Source organism: Panthera onca, chromosome C2 (assembly GCF_046562875.1).
Source record: "Panthera onca isolate mPanOnc1 chromosome C2, mPanOnc1 haplotype 2, whole genome shotgun sequence".
NCBI classification, from domain to species: Eukaryota; Metazoa; Chordata; class Mammalia; order Carnivora; family Felidae; genus Panthera; species Panthera onca.
Window position 1 is genome coordinate 151,471,880 of NC_138347.1, and position 23,099 is coordinate 151,494,978.

The 23,099-nt window shown below is 50.7% G+C and overlaps 1 protein-coding gene across 2 annotated transcripts; it reads right to left on the reverse strand.

Moving 5' to 3' along the window:
• Positions 1-1,826: 1,826 nt before the first annotated feature.
• SLC25A38 (solute carrier family 25 member 38) lies at positions 1,827-14,334 on the reverse strand. Of its 2 annotated transcripts, XM_060638306.3 has the most exons (7): positions 13,923-14,328; positions 8,974-9,095; positions 8,328-8,412; positions 7,397-7,576; positions 6,992-7,160; positions 5,405-5,571; positions 4,029-4,262 (listed from the first exon to the last, which is right to left on the reverse strand). In XM_060638306.3, exons 1-7 carry the CDS (start codon positions 13,989-13,991, stop codon positions 4,140-4,142), a joined length of 915 nt encoding a protein of 304 aa, XP_060494289.1. In that variant the 5' UTR covers positions 13,992-14,328; the 3' UTR covers positions 4,029-4,139. The 2 variants fall into 2 exon arrangements, with proteins under 2 accessions (XP_060494290.1, XP_060494289.1); XM_060638307.3 differs by lacking the exon at positions 5,405-5,571 and having other exon boundaries at positions 1,827-4,262; positions 13,923-14,334.
• Between the last annotated feature and the right edge of the window lie 8,765 nt (positions 14,335-23,099).

Below are 23,099 nucleotides of genomic sequence, written 5' to 3' on the forward strand. Positions count from 1 at the left end.
GCTGAAATAACACCTAGAGGCAATAGCCTGGAGCCAGCTTTCATTGGAGAGGGAGAGGTGAAAAAGGTTGAGGCTTGAGAATTTGAAGTCAGCAAGAAGTTGGAAATGCACACTGCTCAGCCTGGGAGTCGTGGAAGGGACATTGCCTTGGGGAGCAGATCTCAGCTTGGCAACGGCCCATTACTGTCACTGCTGCTCAGTTCCCTGACTTGCTGGGGACCTCAGGAGCTCACTCTAATTGTGATTTGCCCCAAAATTACTTACCCTGTGGAAGATCTGGTGAAGGAAACTCATGACCTTGTTTGCATCCCGATTCTAGTAAGCCAACTGTAAAAACTCCCTTTTTAAAAAAGATTTTATTTTGGGGGCACCAGGGTGGCTCAGTTGGTTAAGCCTCCAGGCTCTTGATCTCTGCTCAGGTCATGATGTCATGATTGGTGAGACTGAGCCTTGCATGGGGCCCCCATGCTAACAGCTTGGGGCCTGCTTGGGATTTTCTCTCTCCCTCTCTCTGCCCCTCCCCAATCACAGGAAAACACTCAGGTGTGCTCTCTCTCAAAATAAACTTAAAAAGATTTTATTTTTCAGTAATCTACACCAACTGTGGGGCTCAAACTCACAACCTGGAGATCAAGGGTCACTAGTTCCACAGACTGAGCCAGCCAGGTACCCCTAAAAAGTCCTATTTGAGATCATTGGAAATGTGAATATGGGCTGGGTTTTGGATGATATGCAAAAAATTTGTTAGCGTTTTCCAGGTGGGATAAAAACATTGTAGTTATGTAAGAAACATGTCCACTATTTTTAGAGCTGCAGATTTTTCGAGATGAACTATGGGAAGGGTGAAATAGTGTGATGTCTGAAATCTGCTTTCATAAAGGAGAAAGTGGAAAGACAAGAGTGGCAAAATCCTGATCGTCAGTTTTCATCTCAGTGATGCGAATGAAGGGCCAATGTACCATTTGCCCTACTCTGTGTTTGAAATATTTTTTTTATATATTTATAGAAACTGAATGTAACAGCAGCTTGAAAGCTTTGCTTCTGTCCTCTTTTGGCCCATATGCCTTACTAGGCCTTATCTGTAGTGGCCAGACGAGTGTTTACTTCCACAAAGCTCTGCCTCTAAATAATTTGAAGTCTGAGGCAGCCAAGAACAAGTCAACTTGTTAAAAAGGCACTGGGCAGAGTTTCCAAAGCCAGCTGAGACTCACAAACTTTAATAGCTGTGACAGACTGCAGGAAAGATAAATTCTTGGGGCCTGGAATATGCAGATATCCAGGACCACATCCCTCTGGAATCAGGGTTAAGGGCAAATTCCAGTTTTCCCCCATGTTTAGAGAAAATTAGACTGTTCCTCCAAACCTCATTTGCCCCCAAAGAACAAATGAGCATGGAAGGGGACTCTGGTGGCCAAAACTCACCAACCAAGTAGAAGGTGAGCAAACTGGGGGGAAGCCTGTACCTCTGGGCCTCACCTCTGCCCCTCCCCTCCCAGGGGCTCTTGGCAGGTCCCCCACTGACAAGTTAGGCTCCCCTGGCCTAAATGAGGGTCAAAGATGACCCAAACACCCTAACTCAGGACCCAAGTTCTTAGGAGGCAGACACTATACCTAGGCCTGTAGTGACTGGCCTGCGTTCCATTCCTGTCCCAGCACACATCTGTCCTACGTGACCTCCTACTTTCCCCAGCACAGGGCCTCCCGCACCTAGGTCACCAAGCCCTGGTGGCTTCAGGGTCACTGAGATTAGGATCCTCCTCTGCCCTCTCCCATACTCCTCCCATTATTTTGAATAGGGTATTTATTTATTTATTTAACATTTATTTTTGAGAGCGAGAAAGACACAGCACAAGCAGAAGGGCAGAGAGGAAGACACCGAATCCAAAGCAGGCTCCAGGCTCTGAGCCGTCAGCACAGAGCTGACACAGGGTTCGATCCCATGAACTGCAAGATCATGACCTGAGCTGATGTCAGAAGCTTAACCAACTGAGCCACCCAGGTGCCCCTTGAATGGGACATTTCAACCTAAAACCTAAAGTATAAACATCATTAAATTTATATGGATCACAGGTTGAATTGTGTTCCTATGAATGTGATCTTATTTGATGATGGGTCTTTGCAGATATAATCAAGTGGAGGTCCTTCTAGAGTAGGGTGTGCCCGAATCCAATTACTCGTGTCCTTCAAAGAAATTTGGACACAGAGACAGATGGACAGATGGGAGGCTTTGTGGAGATGGAGGCAGACTGGAGTGACGAGTGTCAAGAATTGCCAGCAACCACCAGAAGCCACAACTGTCCTTCCTCCCCCAGAGCCTTCAGAGAAAATTATGTCCCTGCTGACACTTTGATTTGAAGACTCTTTGGCTCCAGAACAAATTTCTGCCAGAGGCTACCTAATTTCTGGTCACTGGTTGTGCAGCCCCAGGAACCTACCACAGTGCACCAGAAACATCTGCTCTTTTAACCCTCACCATCGCCCTAGGAGGTGGGGAATATCCCGATCCCCGCTTGACAGGAACAGTTGCAAAGTGTGTCTAAATAAGTAGAGGACCAGGTTTTCCATCTGGGCCACCTAGATCACAGCCCGTATCCTTAACCAGGAGACCAATCTTCTTTCTGCTGTCTGGATAAATGTATGGCTCCTTCCGAAGTTGAAAAGTTGATAGAAAAGCCTGGGTACCCAACTCGGGTGGCTACAGTAAATAAAATAACATGTGTGGAGGAGGATGTGGGGAATCAGAACGCTTCTGCGCTGCTGGTGGGAACGGAGGATGGTCTGGAGTCTGGGAGTTTCTCAGACGGTTAAACACCGCCACCACTTGATCGCGCAGTTCTCCTCCTAGGCACATACTTCCAGAAGAGCAATGAAAAGCTAGGTCCACACAAACACTTGTATGTGAACGTTCACAGTGGCATTATTCCTAAGAGCCCCAAAGTGGAAACAATTCAAGTAGTCCTCAACTGAGGAATGGATAGTACGATGTTATGTGGCCACGCACACAACAAAGGACAGTGCTGAACGTGCCACATAGATGAACCTCAAAAGTGTTACGCTAAGCGAAAGAAACCAGATGCGAAACTACAAATTGTACGACTGCATTCATAGGAAGCACACAGTAAAGGCAAGTGATGGACGGAAAGCGGATCAATAGCTCCCAGCGTCTGGGGCTCAGAATGAGATCTTTAAATCTGAGATCTTGGGGGCTGAACGTGTTCTAAAACGGATCCGTAGTGATGGTTGAGCCCCTCAGTGAAGTTACCAAAAATCACGGATTGGTTTATTTGAAATGAGGGGATGGTACTATGTGTGAAATAAAGCTTTTTAAAAGATGTTTAGGTCGAAGGATGTATATGGGTCAAGAGCCAGCCGCCTTGGATTAATTTGGTTATTTTAGAACACAGAGGGGACACTATTGAGGTTTTCCAAACAGTTGTCAGTGATAAAGTGCTTCACTTTATTTACGTGAATTTTAGCAGCAGCAAAAAAAAAAAAAAAAAAAAAATGCCAGAACAATTCAGAATTAAAACAGGGCGGAGGCCAAGAACAAAAAAACCTTATTTGGACACTTAGAGGCTAAGAAGCCACTGTCTCCACTTCTTTAGAGGCTCTCCAGGTGATTAAGTAACCACCAGTTAAGTAACAACATCTTTTTTCCCCTCGTCCTAACAGCACCCCGGACACAGCCTTCAGCCTCGTGACAAGGACCCCTCTCCCGGCAGATGGGCTTCCCCCACTGGAGCGCCTCGGCCGTAGCGCCAGTCCGCGGATTCTCTGGCAGTGCGATTCCTTGCCCAAGGACAGATCCAAAGGGCAGCCTGGTGTAGGTGGGTGTAGGTGAAGCGGAGCCACCTGACAGAGCTCTCTCCAGAAACCCCTTTTTAAGAAGTCCTGCAGGATGGGCAAACCCTCTCCTAACTCCCTAGCGCGCGGTATGCATCAGTAACACCTCTTTCGGGAGATCCTGAAGGCTTGAGTCAGGCCCATCTATTCTCTACTCAAACTGGGTAACTGAAGGTGACGTAGCTGCCTGGCTTTCCAGACAGGACATCCTCTAACTCCGGGACAGTGAGACGGAGCAGCCCTTGGCAAGAGCCAGGCAAGGCAACAGAGCCCATCTGTCCCCAGGCCCCTCTCGGTCAGGACTTCAGGCCCATCTTGGCCATCATCTCCTCGTAGACCGTCCATGCCATTGCTGCCATCAGAGTTCTGCGGAGGGCCCGGGGAACGCCACCTTGGAAGAAGCCACGCAGCCCATAATCCTACAAGGAAAATGAACGTCAACACTCTGGAAGCAAAGCGGCAATACAATGAACACCCCTAGCACACAAGAGCGAGGGTCTCCGTTACCCCATTGTTGAGTCTTCATTTTCAGACTTTTATAGATAATGCCAAGAGTATGAATAATGGACCCAAGAAGGCAATGAACTTGAAAAGGTTTTTTTTGGCACAGTTGCGAAGCTTTCTTGCTTTATCCAGGGGAATGTGTTTCTCGGCTGAAAATCTTCATCAAGGGTTGCCGTATACCGCTGTGCAGCTTACACAGCTCACAGAGGCACCAAGCGCCAGCTGGCGGCTGAGTCGCAGACCTCGGTCTGCATGCCAAGCCCTGGGCCCTGGCCCCAGGCTAGAGGAAAAGGTGCCTTTATGATGATTCGTCTGCCTGGAGGGAGCTTCTTTCCATAGTTTCGTAATATAAGAATTAGAGACAAAACGCCTGTTACTCCTCTAGAGCAAATTTCTAGAAACAAAATAATGTGTCTGTGGGGTTTTTTGGGGACTCTGGTTCCTCCTAGGTCCTTGATCGGATGACTAGACCCTCCCTGCTCACCTGATTCAATAGGTAAGGGGTGGAGCCCAGCAATTCCAAGTTTAACAAATATAACTGGTTGTCCTAATGTAGTCAGTTTCCCCCACCCACCACCAAAAAATCCCGGCAACCAACCATAGGTTTTTAGCAGTGATTTCAATCTTGGCAACACCTTGGAATCACTAGGGAACTTAACTACTGATCCGGGCTTCACCTGCTCCCAGGCATTCAGATATCACCAGCCCAGATTATGATCTGAAAGTGAGGACTTTTCTTTTTTAGTTTGTTTATTTATTTTGAGAGAGAGAGAGAGAGAGAGAGAGAGAGAATGCAAACCAGGGAGGGTCATGGAGAGCGAGAATTCCAAGCAGGCTCCACACCACCAGTGTGGAACCCAAACTCATGAACCGTGAGATCATGACCTGAGCCAAAATCAAGAGTTGGACACTTAACCGGCTGAACCACCCAGGCGCCCCAGGGAGTGGGAACGTTTTTAAAGCTCCCCAAGTGATTCTAATGTGTAAAGGGCACAAGATACTGCTCTAGAGAGAGCCGTAACCCCAATAAGAACCAATATTTACTCCATAGCCTTACTTTGAAAATGAGGGTCACCGCCTGGCCAACCCACCGAAATTTCATTGGGGTGAGCTGCATATGAGTTTTGATGACATCCGCAGGTTGAGTTACCAGGGAGGCCAGAATACCAGCAAAGATCCCACAGCTGAAATTTACAACAGGAATAAGGACTGCATCCAACTGGTCTGAAACAGGACAAAGGCAACATTCGGTTACAAATAAATCCCACACTCAACTCAGAAGTATCCCTACTACGTTGACCACTAATCCTTCCCCAAAGTTAGAAGGATGTAGATTCAGACAAGGTTAAGAAATAGACATTTAAAGGTACACTATGTGTAGATGGAGTAGTGGGAGTTAAAATTCGCCTTTTTTTTTTTTTTTTTTTTTTACAACTATCGCCATCATAATTCATTCGGGCAACAATCACGGGCTAAAACATATGAATGAAAGGAACAGGATGTTTTATATAGATGTATACAGACTCCAAGTATCTCCCTACTGAGACGCTTACAAATGACAAAAAAAAAAGTGAGTTTTCAGTGGAGACACTATCTTGTCCAAGTGATAAAAAGTTAGTATCGCCCACAGTGGGTCAAACCAATGTCATGAGCTTCCTGACATGGAGATATTTAAGGGTAAAGGGGCATCACTCCTGCGACTTGCTCTTAAACAGATGGGAATAAACAATTATACATATAGAGAAATCAAAAGTGTACATCCAAGCTCCCTTACTGCCCTAACTTTCCATGGCAAAATGAAGGCTGTGACCTGCAGTGTCACGGCCCCCGGTGCCTTGGGCGGAGCAGGAAGCCTCCCAAAAAGCACCCCAACTGTACTTGATCACATGTACATGTACATGTACATGATGGCATGCCAGCTTTCCCACTTACGTGACCTTGGTTGCATATCCTTTCTCGAATTATCCACAGACCCCTTATTGAACACAGGTTCATGCCACAGAACGTGTTTCCATTAGCACCTGGCTCCGCTTGGGTGAACGTTTGCTGCCCACTGATTGTGTCCTTGTCGTATCCAAATGAGCATGCTGGTGGGGTGGGTCTGCCAGAACGCCTGAGGTTTGGCACCTTTCTCTCCACCCCAACAGAGGCTCAAAACCACTCTTAACTGGGAACACAGCATGAAATGGTACTTTCCTTCCAGCTCCTACCCTACTGGCGTTTCCCAGACTTGTCTGATGAGAATCCCACCAACTGCTTCTTGAGGAATAGACTCCCAGGTCTTGTTCCAAAGCTTCTGATGCAGGAGGCCCTGGGCAGGACCCAGCAATCTAAAGATGGGGTAACTCTGCAAAGTATTATGGCAGGACTTCTGCAAAACACGCTTTACTTCACCGCCTACCCCACTCAAGAATTTTAGTACTACCAGTACTCTGCTGTAAGAGACTATAAACTGGAGAGGGCAGGGACCAAGTCCATCATGACCACCACTGCATCCCAGCACCTGACATGGCTCAGTTCCTAAAACTCTGCCAAGAATCTGGAGTCGCTAAGAATGTTAAACAGTGTCACACAGCAGAGGAAGCAGGGAGGATCTGCGGTCTCGGAGCTCTCTCTTCCCCACCACACCTTCGACCGTCCGTACCGTGGGTCATGATGTTTTTGGTCTGGTTGTAAAACATCAGGTAGATTCCAGAAAAGGGTGCGTCACGCAGAAGTGTTGCTGTCAGGCCACTGAAGAGTCCCCGGTGCCCCTCACTGCGATAGATGCTCTTCAGGGCTGCATAGATGCTCTCATAGCCATACCTCCCGCTCTGCAAGGGAAGCACAGGACCAGTGGCTGGCAGGGCGGTCCCGGGCTGGCATAACGAACCAATGCGACTCCGGGGTATGTGGCATTACCGGGGCACCGGGGGCTCTGGTTCCCACGTGGCTTGGGTTCTCTGACCACAGCAGCCTCTATTTTCGATTCTAAATCGGGGGTGGACATCGGAAGGCGGCCCAGTGCCTCTGGTTACCCAGCCTTGAGGCCTAGAGCAGTCAGACTCACCTCGTAACGGGTCTTGATCACAGTGATGGGTGACATGCAGACGCCTGCAACTGAGCGAGAGCCCACTCCCAGGATGACCGACTCCAGGGCGGTTGGTGGATGGCCTCGCAGAAAGTACTGCTTCAAGGAGTAGAGGGTGCCGAAGTAGATACCAATGCCGGGGACACACCTCACAATGGACTGCAGAAAACGTCAGAGGGGGGAAAGAAGTCAAAGGCTGACACGGTAAGACACCGTCTTAGCCGGCTTTTCCCAAAACAAGGCCAAGGTTTGCGTGCCAGTAGTCGACTGAAGGTGCGGAGGGACACCAAGAAGAGAAAGGGGAAGTGAGAGGCAGGGGGGAAGGCGGCCGACAAAGGGCGTGTTCCCTAAGCCACTACTGCCCCGGGCAACTCAATCCCTTTGGGGAACTCTGGGAATCTTGGTGTAGGGCGCCTGCCTGTTACCCCGCCATCTGAGGAGGGTGAGTGAGAGTTTTAAGTATCCACTGTCATCTTCCGTCGACTAAAGGGCTGCTGCGGGCCTGGGTGAGCATTAATTCCCTGGCACTTCCGGCAAAGTGACTTCCGCACTTCCGGCAAAGTGACTTCCTCATTTCCGGCAAAGTGACTTCCTCACTTCCGGCAAAGTGACTTCCTAGGGCCAGGAAAGCCGGCAGGTGAAGAAATGCAGGTGTGGCCAGCGTGCTCTGAAGGGCAAGGACAAGGACATGCTGGCAGCTGAGGGCACCAGCTGCATCTGCTCTGCCGTTTGCCCCAAGGACGTACAGACGTCCCATTTCCTTCCCTGAGCCCTCAGAGCTAGCAGCCGGAGACCAGCCGAGGACCACGTAGGACGCTCACCTATCCTAACGAGAGGATACGTGAGGTGCATGAGAAATGGCTGGCTATTACAGCAAAGGGCGCAAGAGAAGACCCAAAACGCAGCTTACGGGAGACATCCCTTTCCAAAGGCCCAGAATGCTCTCCGTGCGAACCACCTTCAAGAGAAGAGCCAGCATCCCAACACGCCCGGATCTGAAAGCAGACAGAACGGAGACACAGAAGAAAAAAAAATGACTTAGACCCCCATCCTCGTAAAAGAGCTCCCCACCCAAAGACTGCTTTGCAGGACGTCTTTCCTAAGAACGCTCGGGAGTCTCGGCAACACCTCTCGGGGCAACTCCGAGTTCGGCTACGTTCGTGGTTTGGCGCGTACATGTCGATCTGTCCATTCACACTGGAAGGATGACCTCCCATTTTGCATGCGTGTCGTATACTTCCCACAGTGCCAGGCCCAATAGGGGCATAAAAGAGACACTTAACATTTGTATTATTTCCAGAAAACCACCCACACTTCTAGTACCAGACAGCACAGTTAAAACATTACAGGCTAGCTCGAGAAAATGCGAATGTCCCCCCCATTCAATTAACAGGAAATGTCAAAGAAAACGTGGGGCGAAAAGTTGGGCCTGGCCTGTGTTTCTCTCGAAGCATCCAGCAGGATGGGCGTTGACTTAACATCGCTGAGAGGCACCGGTGTCTGAGAGAAGTTGTTGAAACCAGTTCCTCAAAGAAACGGGGGGCGGCAGGCCTTACCCATGGGCTGGGGGCTGGAGAGTCTGCAGGCGAGTTTTGAGGAGGTCTAGGGGCTGGAAAAGGAGGGTGGAGCAGGTCCCACTGATGGAGCCACACAGGAAAGCTTTGATCACCGGATGCAGCTGCAGGGCAAGAGAACGCTAGGTCAGCAACTTTGTCACCATGGGCCTCAGCCTTCTCCACCCGAGACCAGTCAACTGCTCTCTAGGGGTGGCTTAGAAAACCGTCCGGTGGTGCTCTGTATTACCTTCCCACTTCAGAGAAGGGAAAAGTGTTCCCAGGAATGAACAGCGCTGGAATGTTGTACAGACCATAATATCCTGCTGTTGGGATCTCTCCAGCCCTAGTGCTGAGAAGGAGCCAGGAACATCCTGCGGAGCAAGGTCTATCCACGTTCATCTGTGAATCGGGCCCCCAACCACACCTCCCTCGGTCTAGCTAGAGACAAGTTATTGGCCATCTCCTTATCTTCACAGAGCAAAATCAACTGAAGGGGAGTGTCTGAACCAAGGTCACCGGGGTCTCTTGGTTATCAAACCTGTAGATATTTATAGGAGCAAGACAAAGAAATGAAACCGCAAGTTCAGTTTCAATGTAAGACATGGGCTACTTCCTGAAAAACCTATGAACTTTCTTAACTTGGAGTTTTCCCTTTCTCTCTCCTATCCACACATCTCCCTGCCACCTAAGCAGATCACAGACAGTCCAGTAGACCAGCAGCCACCCCCGGGTTTGGTGGCTCTCCTTTAAACCAGGACAGTCGCACACGCTGGCTAATCTAGAGGCACCACCAGAAGGGGCAAGGGCTAGATGTACTTCCTCTGAGCCCGACACACTAGAGGTCTCAAAGCTTGCCTCAGAATCCACTCGATCACAAATGTGTGAGAAAGGCACTTTAAAAAACCCAACCACGGAAGAAAAGGCCTCTTTTCCGAAGGAGACACTGGGCAAACTCCATCCTAAAAGACCTTCCTTCTCTCTCCTCATTAAATGGCATTTGCGCTATTATTTTTCAATAAATGGTACGCTGTGGCCCTAAGACACTATTAAGATGAGGTCACCGGTTATACACACATAGCCACCAACCCAGAACGAAAATGTTTGGAACCTGTGGTTATTTGTCCCCCAGGGGACAGAGATCACTCCACGTTTCTAGCAGACGAGCAGGTCTCCCATGATAACTGAACCCACTTAAGAGACGAAAGTAGTTCAGATGATAAATACTGGAGGTTATAACTCTGTTCAAACGGCTTGCAAAATATCAAAGGGGTGACAATTAGTAAGACAACACTTACGACCAAGCAAAATGTATACCTCACCAGTCTGCCGGCACACCATTCCCTGTCCCGCAAGAAGGGGTGTCCTGCTCCTTCCGATAACTTGGAAGCCATGTGTAAAGGGCACAAGCTACTGGCATCCTCTACTTTGCCTGGCAGTGAGCTTCGAACCCCCGTCTTTCCAGCCTGATGCCACATCACCTCCCCTCCCTCTTGGCTGGTCACCCCTCAGCCCCCACGACTTGCCATCCAGCTAAAGGTGCCCCTCTCACGCTCACCAAGGATCCCTTTCCCACCCTGGGCCTTCTCTTACTCGGCCTCCTCCTCCTTGGGGATGCATTTCAAACAGCTGGCTGCCTCTTGGTTTTTGGCTCCCCTCGCCTTTTCCCTCAGCCAGGGTGGTGGTGGTTCCTCTTATCTCCTCCAGCCACAGCCCCTAGGGGGCCACCTCACCCACACCCACACACCAACGCCCACGGCCCTGCCCAGCACTCCCCCCAAACGCCCCCAGGCATCTACAGCTCACACTCCAAAATGGAAACCCAGCCAACCGTTGCCCACACTCTTGTCCCTACTCCACCCCACAAGATATCCCAGCAGCACATTTGGGAGTCGCGTAAGACTCCTCAGCAAATGCAGAAGGAAATGGCAGATAAAATTAAATTTCCTTATAACCTGCAGCCCATTGACAGTTGAGGCCGGCAGAGTTCTCCAGGAACTCCCTGTGGTCTTAAAGATGTTAACACTTTGCTGGAGGGAAAAACAACCCTGGCTTGACCACAGCTAGGCCTCCAGGCTCCGGTGCGCCTTTTTGCCCTGAAGATGTCTCAGGAAATCTTTCTTGGCCGTCAGCTCCGGACCCCACCACCGCTCCAAAATCCCATCAGCTGTACCGACTGCTTCCGGACTGAGTCCGGCTGATGACCCTCAGTGTCCCCAGAGCCTGCCCCTGTGGATCTCAGTGGCCTCCTCGGCAACCTCCAGCCTCAACCCTAAGAAGCCACCCTCCCCTGAACTGGAGAAGCACTGGATGAGGCATCTGTGCATACCACCTCAAGATCTCACAGCCCTTTGAAAAGCTAAATCTTTAAACCCATTTTACAGACGGAACTGGAGCTCACAGCGGTTATGAATGTGTCCTAAGTCACAGGGTTTGAAGCCACTGGCTAGGCTTACAAGGCCTTCCGTGAATCGAGGGGCCCCTGCTTTCCTTTTTGGCCTGTGTTCTCAGCCTCCTCCTCCCTCTTGCATAGGGCGCAGCCGGAAGGGATCCTCTGCCTTCCTCTAGCCTCGGAAAACCCCATCCTAGCTCCTCTGGCCTCTGATTCATCCGGGGAGGGGGGCCTCTGCCCAGATCTCCCCTGCTGTGGGAAAGCCCCGAATCCCTGCCCCGCACTGGCATTCAGGCTTCTCCTCCAATACTTCCACTGCACCTGAGCCCACCTCCCTTGGGTCGAGGACAGAAGAGGCCACTAGCTGTCCTGTTCACGATGGTACCTCCAGCACTGACCACCCAGCCTGGTGCACAGTCAAAATGGGGCCCCACAGCCAAAAATGAATGAGTCCTGTCCTCTACAGGAAATCTGCATATGGCTCTCCCTTGAGCACAGTTCCATAGGATGAGGCTTAGTGGGTTCTGCCCGCCCCTTCCCAGGACAGGCTCCCTTCAGCCCTCTGCTCCAGTAAGGCTGTAGGAATGACAAGGCGCTTACAGCTTCTGAGAAGGTCTCGGTGTGGCTTCCCCGAGGCTCTCACAGGTCTTGTATGGAATTTGTTTTCAGGCTGCTGTCCTTCACAGGCTTGCTCCATGTACACCCCCTCCCCCCACCGTAGCAACTATTTTATGTCTTTATTTTCACAGCACAAAGCTTGGAGATGTTATTGGTTTAATAAATATTTGAATGAAGAATAGAGTCCGTAACTTCTTTAACTTTGTAAACTTCCAGGTCCATTAGCACACAGCAGATGCTAAATATATACCAGCGGTATAAACTAACCTCTAATAGTTAAAACACACACACACACACACACACACACACACACACACACAGGTAGCAGCATTATTTAAAAAACAAAAACAAAAAAAAACAGAATTGGGGCACCTGGGTGGCTCTGTCCTTTGAGAATCTGACTTCAGCTCAGGTCATGATATCACAGTTCATGAGTTCGAACCCTGCCTCCGGCTCTGCCGTTAGCCCAGAGCCCGCTTCAGATTCTCTGTCCCCTTCTCTGCTCCCTCCACCCCACTCACACTCGCCCTCTCTCAAAAATAAACAAACGTTAAAAAAAAAAAACTAAAAAAAAAAAAAAAAAAAAAAAACAACAACCAGAATTTACACTTTTCATTTGAATAGGCTTAAGATATTGTCCTATGGCAGGCACATCCTTTGAAGGCATGTTTGATTTTCTTTTCAAGTTATTCAAGTTAAAAACAAGGAGTAACAATTTGGTTTTTTGAGGAACAGGGGCAAAAACAACCAAATGATACACAGTACACAAAAGCATAAGCATAGGAGCGCCTGGGTGGCTCAGTCGGTTGAGCATCCAACTTCGCTCAGGTCATGATCTCGCAGTTCTTGAGTTCCAGCCCCGCGTCGGGCTCTGTGCCGACAGCTCAGAGCCTGGAGCCTGCTTCCGATTCTGTGTCTCCCTCTCTCTCTGCCCCTTCCCCGCTCATACTCTGTCTCTGTCTCTCAAAAATGAATAAACGTTAAAAAAAAAAAAAAAGTACTTAAACAGATAGTAAATAGATTCCCCCAAGCAATTTACTCCCTTTTAAAAAACTAAATCGTAAATCCAATTCAGATCTCGAGGTCAGAGCTGAAAGGAGATGTAGAACCCCAGTGGTGGCCTTTTTTAAGGATTAAAAAAGAAACGAAACAAAACACCTCTGACCCCGCCCGCCAGAGCTGGTAGACGAAACCGCAACCTCAGGGTGAGGGCGGACAGCGCCCCCGCCCCTCCCAGCGCTAAACCACGCGGCTTCCCGCCTCCACACCCCGCGAGCGGTAACTCCGGCGGCCCCGCCTCCGTCTCCACCAATGGAGGCCCGGCGGCACGACCACTGCAGCCAATCCAGACGCAGGGGGCGTGGCCCCGCGGCCAGGCCTGCCGCTCTAGCTCCCCGCCGGCCGGGAAGTGGAGCCCCAGACCGTGATCTCCCGCCCGAGCCGCGGGCGCAGTGGACCCACGTCGCTCCAGCATCCACCTCTTCTCAGGCTTGTTGCTACCAGCGGTCTTTGCGATGGTCCAAATACCTGGCCGAGCGCCCTCCCCACCACGGTCACTCTGGGAATCGAACTCAAAAGCAACGTCCGGTAGCGCTCTCACGTCGTTCAGTGTCGCGCGGGCACACTCGCCGACACCCTCAAGACCCCGGCAATTCCTTGCCCACTCTACCCAGACATCAAACATCAGCGAGACCTTCGCCAGCCTGTCCTAAGGAGGGCTGCAACTGCTCTCCTCCCTCGCCCCACCCTTTTCAATTCCCTTAGTCAATCCATCCCTCCTGCGCCACGTCCCCAACCTGTTCTGCGCGCATCTGGAGGGCGGAAAAGGCTCCCAGAGGGCCGCTGACCGTTGGCAACCTCCAGAATATCCCCCCCCCCCCTCCCCGCCACGAGCCAGCGGTCCCGGAGCGGCCAACCCCTGCCTCCACTCCCCGCAGTTTACCATAAGCGTCTCCACCCTGTCTCCGACATCTTGAGGCTGCAGCAGCGCCGGGCGTGACTTCTGAATCATTGGAGACGAGGCCGGCAAGTGCGCCGGGCTCAGTGTGCCGTCAGTAGGAGCTCGGGCCAGCGCTGGCGACCCCGGGGGGCGAGGGTGACGCGGCCGCAGTGGTGGGGCGCCACGCAGTCAGGCGGCGGCTCTGCCGTCCGCGCCCGTCGGGGGCCGGGCCCGCGCTCCCACCGCCCCTGCGTGGCTAGGCGCGCCGCACCGGGAACTTCTCGCCGCTCTTCACTCGCTCCGCAGGGGCCGTGGCTCTGCTCTCCCGCCCATCCCGCCCTGTAACACGCTTCTGGACCCCAGAACAGGCAGGATGCACCGGGGAGGGCGTGGAGAAAGCCGGAGGAACTGCACGGAACCGTGGGATTTCGCTTCCGGGGTTGGACACCGCCGGTCTGGAGCGCGTGAACGGGTTCGCCTTAGTGCCACCTAGCGGAGACGTCCAGAACTGCAGGGCCCGCGGTTGCCCTGAGCTTGAAGGCGCGTCTGCGCGGAGGCCTCCCTCCAGCTGCAAGGTCTGGTGCGAGATTTGAGCTGAGCTCCTTTGCAGTAGAGACTTTCCCTGCCCCATAAGGTAGCCTGTAGCCTTCCGTGCCTATTGAACTTCAAGTGTGGTTCGTGTGCTTGTGGACCAGAATTTTACATTGTATTTAATTTTAGTTAATTTGTATTAAAAAACGGAAGCAGTGTGGAATAACTTTCCGTTAAACACTTTATTGTCTTGGCAGACGCACGTCTCCTCTTGAACGCTGGAAATGTAGCCTAGGAATTCACTAGTGTTGTTAAGTAATCCGTGCACCACATTTCAAGACTTACAGCAATATGGTAAAATAACTTATTAATAATCGTTATATTATTACGTTATAATAATTATATTATTATTATATTAACCTGATATTTTGGATATATCAGGTTAGGCATATTATTAAAATTAATTTTGCATGCTGCTTCTTCCATCTTTTTTTTTTTTTTAACATTTATTCATTTTTTGATAGAGACAGAGTGTGAGCAGGGGAGAGACAGAGAGAGAGGGAGACACAGAATCCGAGGCAAGTTCCAGGCTCTGAGCTGTCAGTACAGAGCCCGTCACGGGGCTGGAACTCACGGACTGTGAGATCATGACCTGAGCCGAGGTCGGACACACAACCGACTGAGCCGCGCAGGCGCCCAACTTTTTCTGTTTTTTAATATGCCTACTAGAATTTAAAATTACACGTGTAGCTCACACTATATTTCTTTTGGACCACACTGGTCTGGATGTTTCAGATCATGGTTTATCTCTCATCTGGACTGTGGGAATAACCTTTATGGTCTCCCACCTTCCCATTATTCCTTGTCTGGGAGAGACATGGGAAAGTATTGCTACTGGGATCCTGACACTCCTGTTGAAAAAAGCAGGCACACAACTTCAATGTACCTGGTTACCTGCAGAATAACTTTTCATGACAGTCTTTGCTACTTTCTAGCATTCATTCTCCACTGGGGGGAAATGTAGGTCAGGAAAGATACTTATAATTCAGGGAGCAAGATGCTGTTATTTTAAGGCTTCATTTCTGTGTTATTAAGGCACAAGGAACAGCAAGAAAGTAGTTCTTTATCTCCAGAAGGGATTAAGCAAAGCATAAACATTAAAAAATTACATATACAGGGGCACCTGGCTGGCTCAGTCCGACTTCGGCTCAGGTCATGATCTCACAGCTCATGAGTTCGAGCCGCATTGCTCTGTGCTGACAGCTCAGAGCCTGGAGCCTACTTCCAATTCTGTGTCTCCCTCTCTCTCTGCCCCTCTGCCACTCATACCCTCTCTCTCAAAAAACGAATAAATGTTTTAAAAAACGTAGAAATACATATACAAATCTGGCTGGTGATTGTTAAAAACTTTCCTATCCCTCGTTCTAAGGGCAAGGCTCATTTTCTTTGTGCAGTGTCAATATCTAAGCTAAAACTTTTATTTTTAAGTAGAAACTTAAAAAAAATTTTTTTTTAATGTTTATTTATTTTTGAGAGAGAGACAGAGCCAGAGCATGAGCAGGGGAGGGGCAGAGAGAAGGAGACACAGAATCTAAAGCAGGTTCCAGGCTCTGAGCTGTCACAGAGCCCAACACGGGGCTTGAACCCAGGAACTGTGAGATCATGACCTGAGATCATGACCTGTGAGATCATCATGAAGTCAGACTCCTCACCGACCGAGCCACCCAGGCGCCCTGAAACTTTTATTTTTCACTAGAACTCACACCCAGTGCAGAGCCCAGCGTGGGACTTGAACTCGCAACCATGAGATCAAGACTTGAGCTGAGATCAAAAGTCAGACGCTCAGCTACCTGGGTCACCCAGGTGCCCCTGAAACTTCTTTTTAAAGGAACAGCTACATTTTCCCCCAGAGGGCAAGGGTTTCTACTTTTGAGAAACAGAGTGGATTGGTGTATTTCAGAGACTGCTGTTGGCCACTCTGGGAATGGGGGCCCAGAGTGAAAGCCTCCTGCCCGCTGGCCGCCCTACCACCAGCAGGTGGGCTTGGTTCCGGGCTCAGAAGTGGGCTGGCTTTCAAGCGTGGTACGTGCCTGCCAGCTTTTCCTCCTCGGTATCTGTTCCCGCCACACTCCCAACCCTGGAATCCAGAGTCCTGCCCCGCCCCCCAGCCCCTCCAAACCCCCTCCCATGTTCTTGGAGATTGGGAAATGTATGAGATAATGTGGAAGAAGCATTACCCATTAGCAGATGAGGAGGGTTTTGGAGCAATACTTAATGGCAGAACTTGGAGCAGTGAGTTAAAAAATAGAAGAAAAATATATGGTGAAAACATGGTGTGTGACCTGAGTTCAAGACAAGGTCATTGGGGCGCCTGGGTGGCTCAGGTGTTTGGGCGTCCGACTCTTGATTTCGGCTCAGGTCATGATCCCAGGGTCTTGAGATCAAGCCCCGTGTCGGGCTCTGCGCTAGGTGTGGAGTCTGCTTAAGATTCTCTCTCTTTCTCCCTCGGCCCCTCTCCCCAGCTCGTGCTCTCCCTCTCAAAAAACAAAAAAAAAAATAAAAAAATTCCAAAAACGAGGCCATTAACATCAGGCATAGCTTTCCTGACTTGTTTGCAGTCGGCGGAAGGTGATTTTTGCTTCTATGACCTAACATCCCCCAGTTACACAGTAAGTCTCCCAAACCCCATCTGGCCCCTTTTGCTGAGTTGGGTGTTAAGATTTCATGATGCTTGGGGCACCTGGGTGGCTCAGTCGGTTGAGCGGCCGACTTCGGCTCGGGTCATGATCTCACACTCCGTGAGTTTGAGCCCCGCGTCGGGCTCTGTGCTGATAGCTCGGAGCCTGGAGCCTGCTTCGGATTCTGTGTCTCCCTCTGTCTCTGCCCCTCCCCTGCTCATGCTCTGTGTCTCTCTGTCTCAAAAATAAATAAAAACATTTTTTTTTAATTTAAAAAAAGAAAAAGATTTCATGATGTTTTCCCATCCCGATGACTGTAGTCACTCTCTATCCAGGTTACATAACACCCTCTTAAAGTTTTATTCACAAGTTTTATTGACATCTGGAGTTTCCACCATCCAAGAAGGAAAAGGCTGGCATAAGCATGGGAAACTGGATGGGAGAGACAGAATCTGCTCCCAAGGCAGCTTTGGTTCCCTGCCCCCCAGGCCTGGAGGAGACGAGCCTTCCAGGGCCTTCCAGGGCCTTCCAGGGCCATGCACCTGTGTCACTTCCTTCAGGACAAGGTCGCTGGAAGGGTGAAGAGTCCATAGTGAGTTGTCCCCCCATGCTTCTGGGAAAACCCGCTCAGGGAGACTTTTCCTGTCTGCCTGGAGCCAGAGCTGTTTCTGGAAATGTCTAGATTCCCTTTACTGTTGTCAAAGCAACGAGCCCCCTTTTGCCCTTGGAAGCCGGGAGGGGGTCAAGAGGGGAGACATGATGCACGTGGCAGGCCACAGTCCCCTCCCCTCTGATGTGGAAAATATTGAGGTTAGGAGCCCACAGTCAAGAAAGAATTCTTTTTTTTTTTTTTTTTTTAATAAATTTCTTTAAATTCAAGTTAGTTCACATACAGTGTGGTACTGGTTTCAGGAGTAGAATTTAGTGATTCATCTCTGACTCACAACACTGAGCGCTCATCCCAACAAGTGCCCTCCTTCATGCCCATCCCCCATTCAGCCCCTCCCCCCACCCTCCTCCCCTCCAGCAGCCGTGTTTGTTCTCTGTATCTAAGAGTCTCTTAGGATTTGTCTCTCTCTCCATTTTTTATCGTATCTTTCCTTCCCTTTCCCTATGTTGTGTGTCTTCAATTCCACATACTTCTTGGGACGCTTTCGGTGAGAAAAGATGGTTTTACTAAAGCCTGGGGACAGGACTGGTGGGCATAAAGAGCGGCGCTGGGATCACGAGGAAGAGTCGACTATAGACTTGAGAGTTGGGGGAGGCACAGACAAGGGGAAGTTTCCAGACAGGCTTTTCATAAGCTACAGAAGACCTAGGGGGTCCTGGAGGCCCAGTCAGCCTCGAGCCAAGGCTGTTCTTCCCCCTCGCAAAGCGTTACCAAAGAGTGAGGGGTTCCTGGAGAGACATGCCTGCCTCGGCTGTTTGCCAGTGGGTTGCAGGTTATAAGGAAATGTAATGACATCTCCGTGTCTTTTGCCTTTGTTCTTCACATCACCTTCCATCTTCTTGAGCCTCTTTACAGCCAGTGGCCTCTCAGAGAGGTGAATGGGTGTTACGATGGTTCCATGGCATAGCCCGTGGAGGCTCCTCTCCATTTGAACGTCCCCTCCCATCCCAAACGGTCTGAAAGAACATTCTTCAGAATCTCCAAGGGCCCGGTGCTGTCCTCAGCAGTGGCAGAAATCATCCTCTGTGCCTGGTCTTGAAGATGGGCACAAACGCGCAGGGGGAGAAAAAGATTCTAATGGCTTTCCCAGAGGCTCTGGCAAAGAGAATGGTCCTGTTGCTGTTTCGGGCTTCGCCAAGAGAGAAATACCTTTCTTCCTCCCGTGCCAGTGATAAAATCATGAACTGGGGTTTGTGAGCAAATGGCTATGAAAGAATTCTTAAAAAGATCTTTTTTAATGTTTATTTATTTCTGAGACAGAGAGAGACAGAGCATGAGCGGGGCAGGGGCGGAAAGAGAGGGGGACACAGAATCCGAAGCAGGCTCCAGGCTCCGAGCTGTCAGCACAGAGCCCGATGCGGGGCTCGAACTCACAAACCGTGAGATCATGACCTGAGCAGAAGTCGGTAGCTCAACCGACTGAGCCACCCAGGCGCCCCAAGAAAGAATTCTTGAGACGTCTTTGGTGCAAAAAGGTGATTTTATTTAGGCCCGGAGACAGGACCCGTGGGCAGAAAGAGCGGTGCTGGGGTTGTGAGGAGTGACTGATTACATGCTTGCAAGTCTGTGGAGGGCAGGGGGACAGAGACAGAGTTGGTTTCCAAGGACTTTCTGGATGCTGATATAGCCATTGTTAAGATAGAGTTGCCTTTAGTTTTTAATGACGTGGCAACATTAAGGCATCAAGGCAGCCATAGACTTCTTGAGGAGGGTCACACGCTGTGGGTCTCTGGCATCTTTCAGTGGGCTGCAAGCTGTAAAGGGACTTAATTTAAGCTACAGTGTTCGGGCCTTTGTTTCCCTCATCACCTGCAGCCTCACCACTGAGTGGAGGATGACCGGGCTAGGAGACAGAGCAATGCGGTACAGCTATTCATGGGCTGGTCTCCGAGAAAGCAGTGAAACAGTAGGCTGTGTGTGTGTGTGTGTGTGTGTGTGTGTGTGTGCATGGAGTGCCCCTGCAGAGTGGGAGTCCTGGGATTCTACTCCAAGGGCCGAGATATCAGGGGCAACGGAAGAAAGAAGCTGTAAAGCAAACCCAGGCTCTGTGGCATTCCGTGTTGAACCATCCCGTGGGAGCCACAAACCTCTCCCTCAACATTGCCACGAACCGTTTCCCCGTCTTCTGCACCCATCGAGCCCCTCTTGCTTTCCTGCCATCTTCCCAGGGAGGAAACGGAAACTACATTTTGGCTACAAGTTCACAAACACAAGCACCTGTTTTCTCCCGGTCCCTGCCCAGCCTGAATTGCCCACAGGGGTGAGTGGGACCCACCCACACTTTGTGAACTGTCGAGTGGCCCTACCCACGCGTGGCGAGTTATCTCCGTCTTTGGCAGGACGGCCCTGTCAGTAAACAAGTATTCCCTGTGAGATGGTGAGTTTTACGGGTCAGCTTGACTAGGGTTATAATTCCCAGTTATTCAGTCCACCCTAATCTAGGAGTTTCTGGGCAGGTAAATGTTCATCACACCTACGATCAGTGCACTGTAAGCAAAGGAGGTTATCTTCAATGATCCGAGTGGGCCTGATGTAATCAGCTGGAAGCCTTGAGAACAGAACCAAGGCTGCCCTAAGGATGAAGCAATCCTGCCCCAGGACGATAGCTTTAGTTCCTCCCCAAAGTTCCCAGCCTTGATGGTCTGCCCCGTGGATTTGGGACTTCCCAGCATCACCATTGCTTAAGCCAATTCCTTGAAATAAATCTATTCTATCCATCTATCTATGCATTGATATTATATATATAATAGCTATGTTGATTAATATATTAATATAGTATTTTATACTATACGTATACATGTATATGTAAATACATGTTTCTCTGGAGAACTCTGACCAATACACCTGGCTTCCCCTCCTTGCAGGACAGAGACTGTGTCCTCCTCCTCCCCGTGTGTCCTTGAGACCCCACGGAGGGAGAGTGCTAGTATGAAGAGAAGGTGGCCTTTGGGAGCAGGCCAGGCCACCGGCATCCGATCCTGGCTGTGTCACCTGCTAGCTGTGTATTCACCGCAGCTTCCCCGTTTCTCAAATCGGAGATAGAAGTACCTACCTCCCAGGACTGCAGTAAAGATCAAATGAAATCACGTGTATGTAAGTGTTAAGTAAGAGGCTAATTAAACGTAGGGAATTATCATTTCAGTGGGGGCCCAGTAATTATTTGCAGGCTTAGGTCGTTACAGGCACGTTGGCTGGTGTTCCCTAAGTCAGGGGTGGCCAAACATAGCTCATCAGCATCCCACGTAGATTGTTAATGTTTGAACCCATAACCCATCTTCAAGCTTGTCACCTTGTCCTTGGATGAAAAAGGAACATCTGAGATTGGCCCATGAGAAGAGCAAAAGTAGAAAGTCCTGGGGCACCTGGGTGGCTCAGTCAGTCAAGCGCCTGACTTCGGCTCAGGTCATGATCTCACGGTCCATGGGTTCGAGCCCCGTGTCGGGCTCTGTGCTGACAGCTCAGAGCCTAGAGACTGCTTCGGATTCCGTGTCTCCCTCTCTCTCTGCTCCTTCCCCATTCTTACTCTGTCTGTCTCTCCCTTTCTTAAAAATAAATAAACATTTTTTCAAAAAAGTAGAAGGTCCTCTTTGCAATCGGGATTGCTACACGAGCCCTTATTTTCCATCATAACCCATGGAATAACTCCACACCCACTCACTCCTCACTTGGACCCAGGCAAGGAAACAGACCTCTTGAAGGTGATGCTCATGGTTCCTGTAAAGACCACATCGACACTGTCGTGTGTCGTCATGAAAAACAGTGGTGCCAGGGTGGGTTAAGTGTCAGACTCTTGGCTGGGGTCAGGTCATGATCTCACAGTTCATGAGTTCAAGCCCTGCGTCGGGCTCCTCGCTGATGGTACGAAGCCTGCTTGGGATTCTCTCTCTCCCTTTCTCTCTCTCTGCCCCTCCCTGCTTGTGCTCTCTTCTCTGTCTCTCCTCTCTCTCTCTCTCTCTCTCTCTCTCTCTCTCAAACAAACAAAAAACAGTGGCATCTATCATAGTGCCCAGATAATCCACTATGGATATCCTGCGGGGACAGATGAAGGGAGAAAAGGAAAGAAATAGTCACCCGGGGTTTCACTTCGCACAGCCAGGTGCTGGTGAGGCGAAATGCTGGAGGTTCCCCGCCATCCGGGATCGGATTCTTGCCTCCCTCGTGCGCAGCCGAGAAGTGACAGAAACACACATGCAAGAGACAAGCGACGTCTGAAGCGAGTTGCACCTGCTTAGGAGGGAATGAGCTGTTGGACGTGGCAGAAGGCTTTCACTCCACCGCCAGCCTCAACTCAAAGTCTGCTGAATCCGGCTTTCCCTCCTGGGTGAGAGCCCCGACTCCCAATCCCGCACTTGTAGCCACGTGCCCTCAGGCACGTGACCACCGGGGGCGTCTGCGTCTTCACCTGTAAGATGGGGAAAATGCAGTATCTCCTCCTAAGAGTTTTCGTGAGCAATTAATGCAACCAAACTCCCGGCGCCGGGTCTGGCACGCGCAAGGACTGAAGGTGCGGACTTTTCGGCCTCATCACTTTTAAAATCCGCTGCAGTTTCCACTGCTCTTTAGGAGGCTCGGGGATCAGAGATGAGGTCCCTAAATAGGGTGGGTCGCTGAGGGGGCAGGTGGAGTCACACTTCTCTGGGGAGTCCGTAGAATGACGTTTATGTTCCTCTGGGCAGCAGTCACCGAGGACCTGCTGGGAGCAGCCACGGACTCACCAGCTGGCCTCGGGCCCCCTCCCTCCTCTTCGGCCAAGAAAAAGCCCATTCGAGCTGCCGGCTGGGAGGGTCCCCCGGCCTCACCCAGATGGGCCCTCCAGGAGGATCCCAGGCTCTCACAGGCAGACGCACTTCTCTGAGTCACCGTGAAAGATGCCATCCTCAAAGCCGGGGTCTCCCCCTCTGTGACCCCGGGGAAAGAGGTGGGAGTCTTCTACCATTTGGACGAGAGAGGAGAGCTGGGACAGGGGAGGGGACCTCAGGCCGGAGACTGACCCTCGGGGTGGTGCGTGTCTCCAGGGCAGAAGGCACCTGACCCAGAGGGGGGGGCCTCAGGATACCCCACTGCCCTAGCTTCCCACCTGCACCTCTTGGAATGGCCCCACACACCTCTGAGGGAGGGGAGCAGCTTCCGGGGAGGAGAAGAGTTTAGCTGCGTGAGGAGCGGACCACGGGATGCCACGCTTTCTATCGACCGAGTAACACCCACTAATCGGCAATGCACTGATTTGGGGCCGCTCCGGGGATTAGCCGATGAAAATCCTTCCCGTAAGATAAGCAAACCCGTCCCCTCCTGTGACTGCCA

Bases quoted from the DNA above. Each gene is read 5' to 3' on its own strand.
- SLC25A38 (XM_060638306.3), bottom strand. From the start codon at position 13,991: ATGATTCAGAAGTCACGCCCGGCGCTGCTGCAGCCTCAAGATGTCGGA. The intron at 9,096-13,922 runs GTAAACTGCGGG...CTTGCCCTGCAG, and splicing joins ACAGGGTGGAGACGCTTATG to CTGCATCCGGTGATCAAAGC. The intron at 5,572-6,991 runs GTACGGACGGTC...GTCCTGTTTCAG, and splicing joins CAAAAACATCATGACCCACG to ACCAGTTGGATGCAGTCCTT.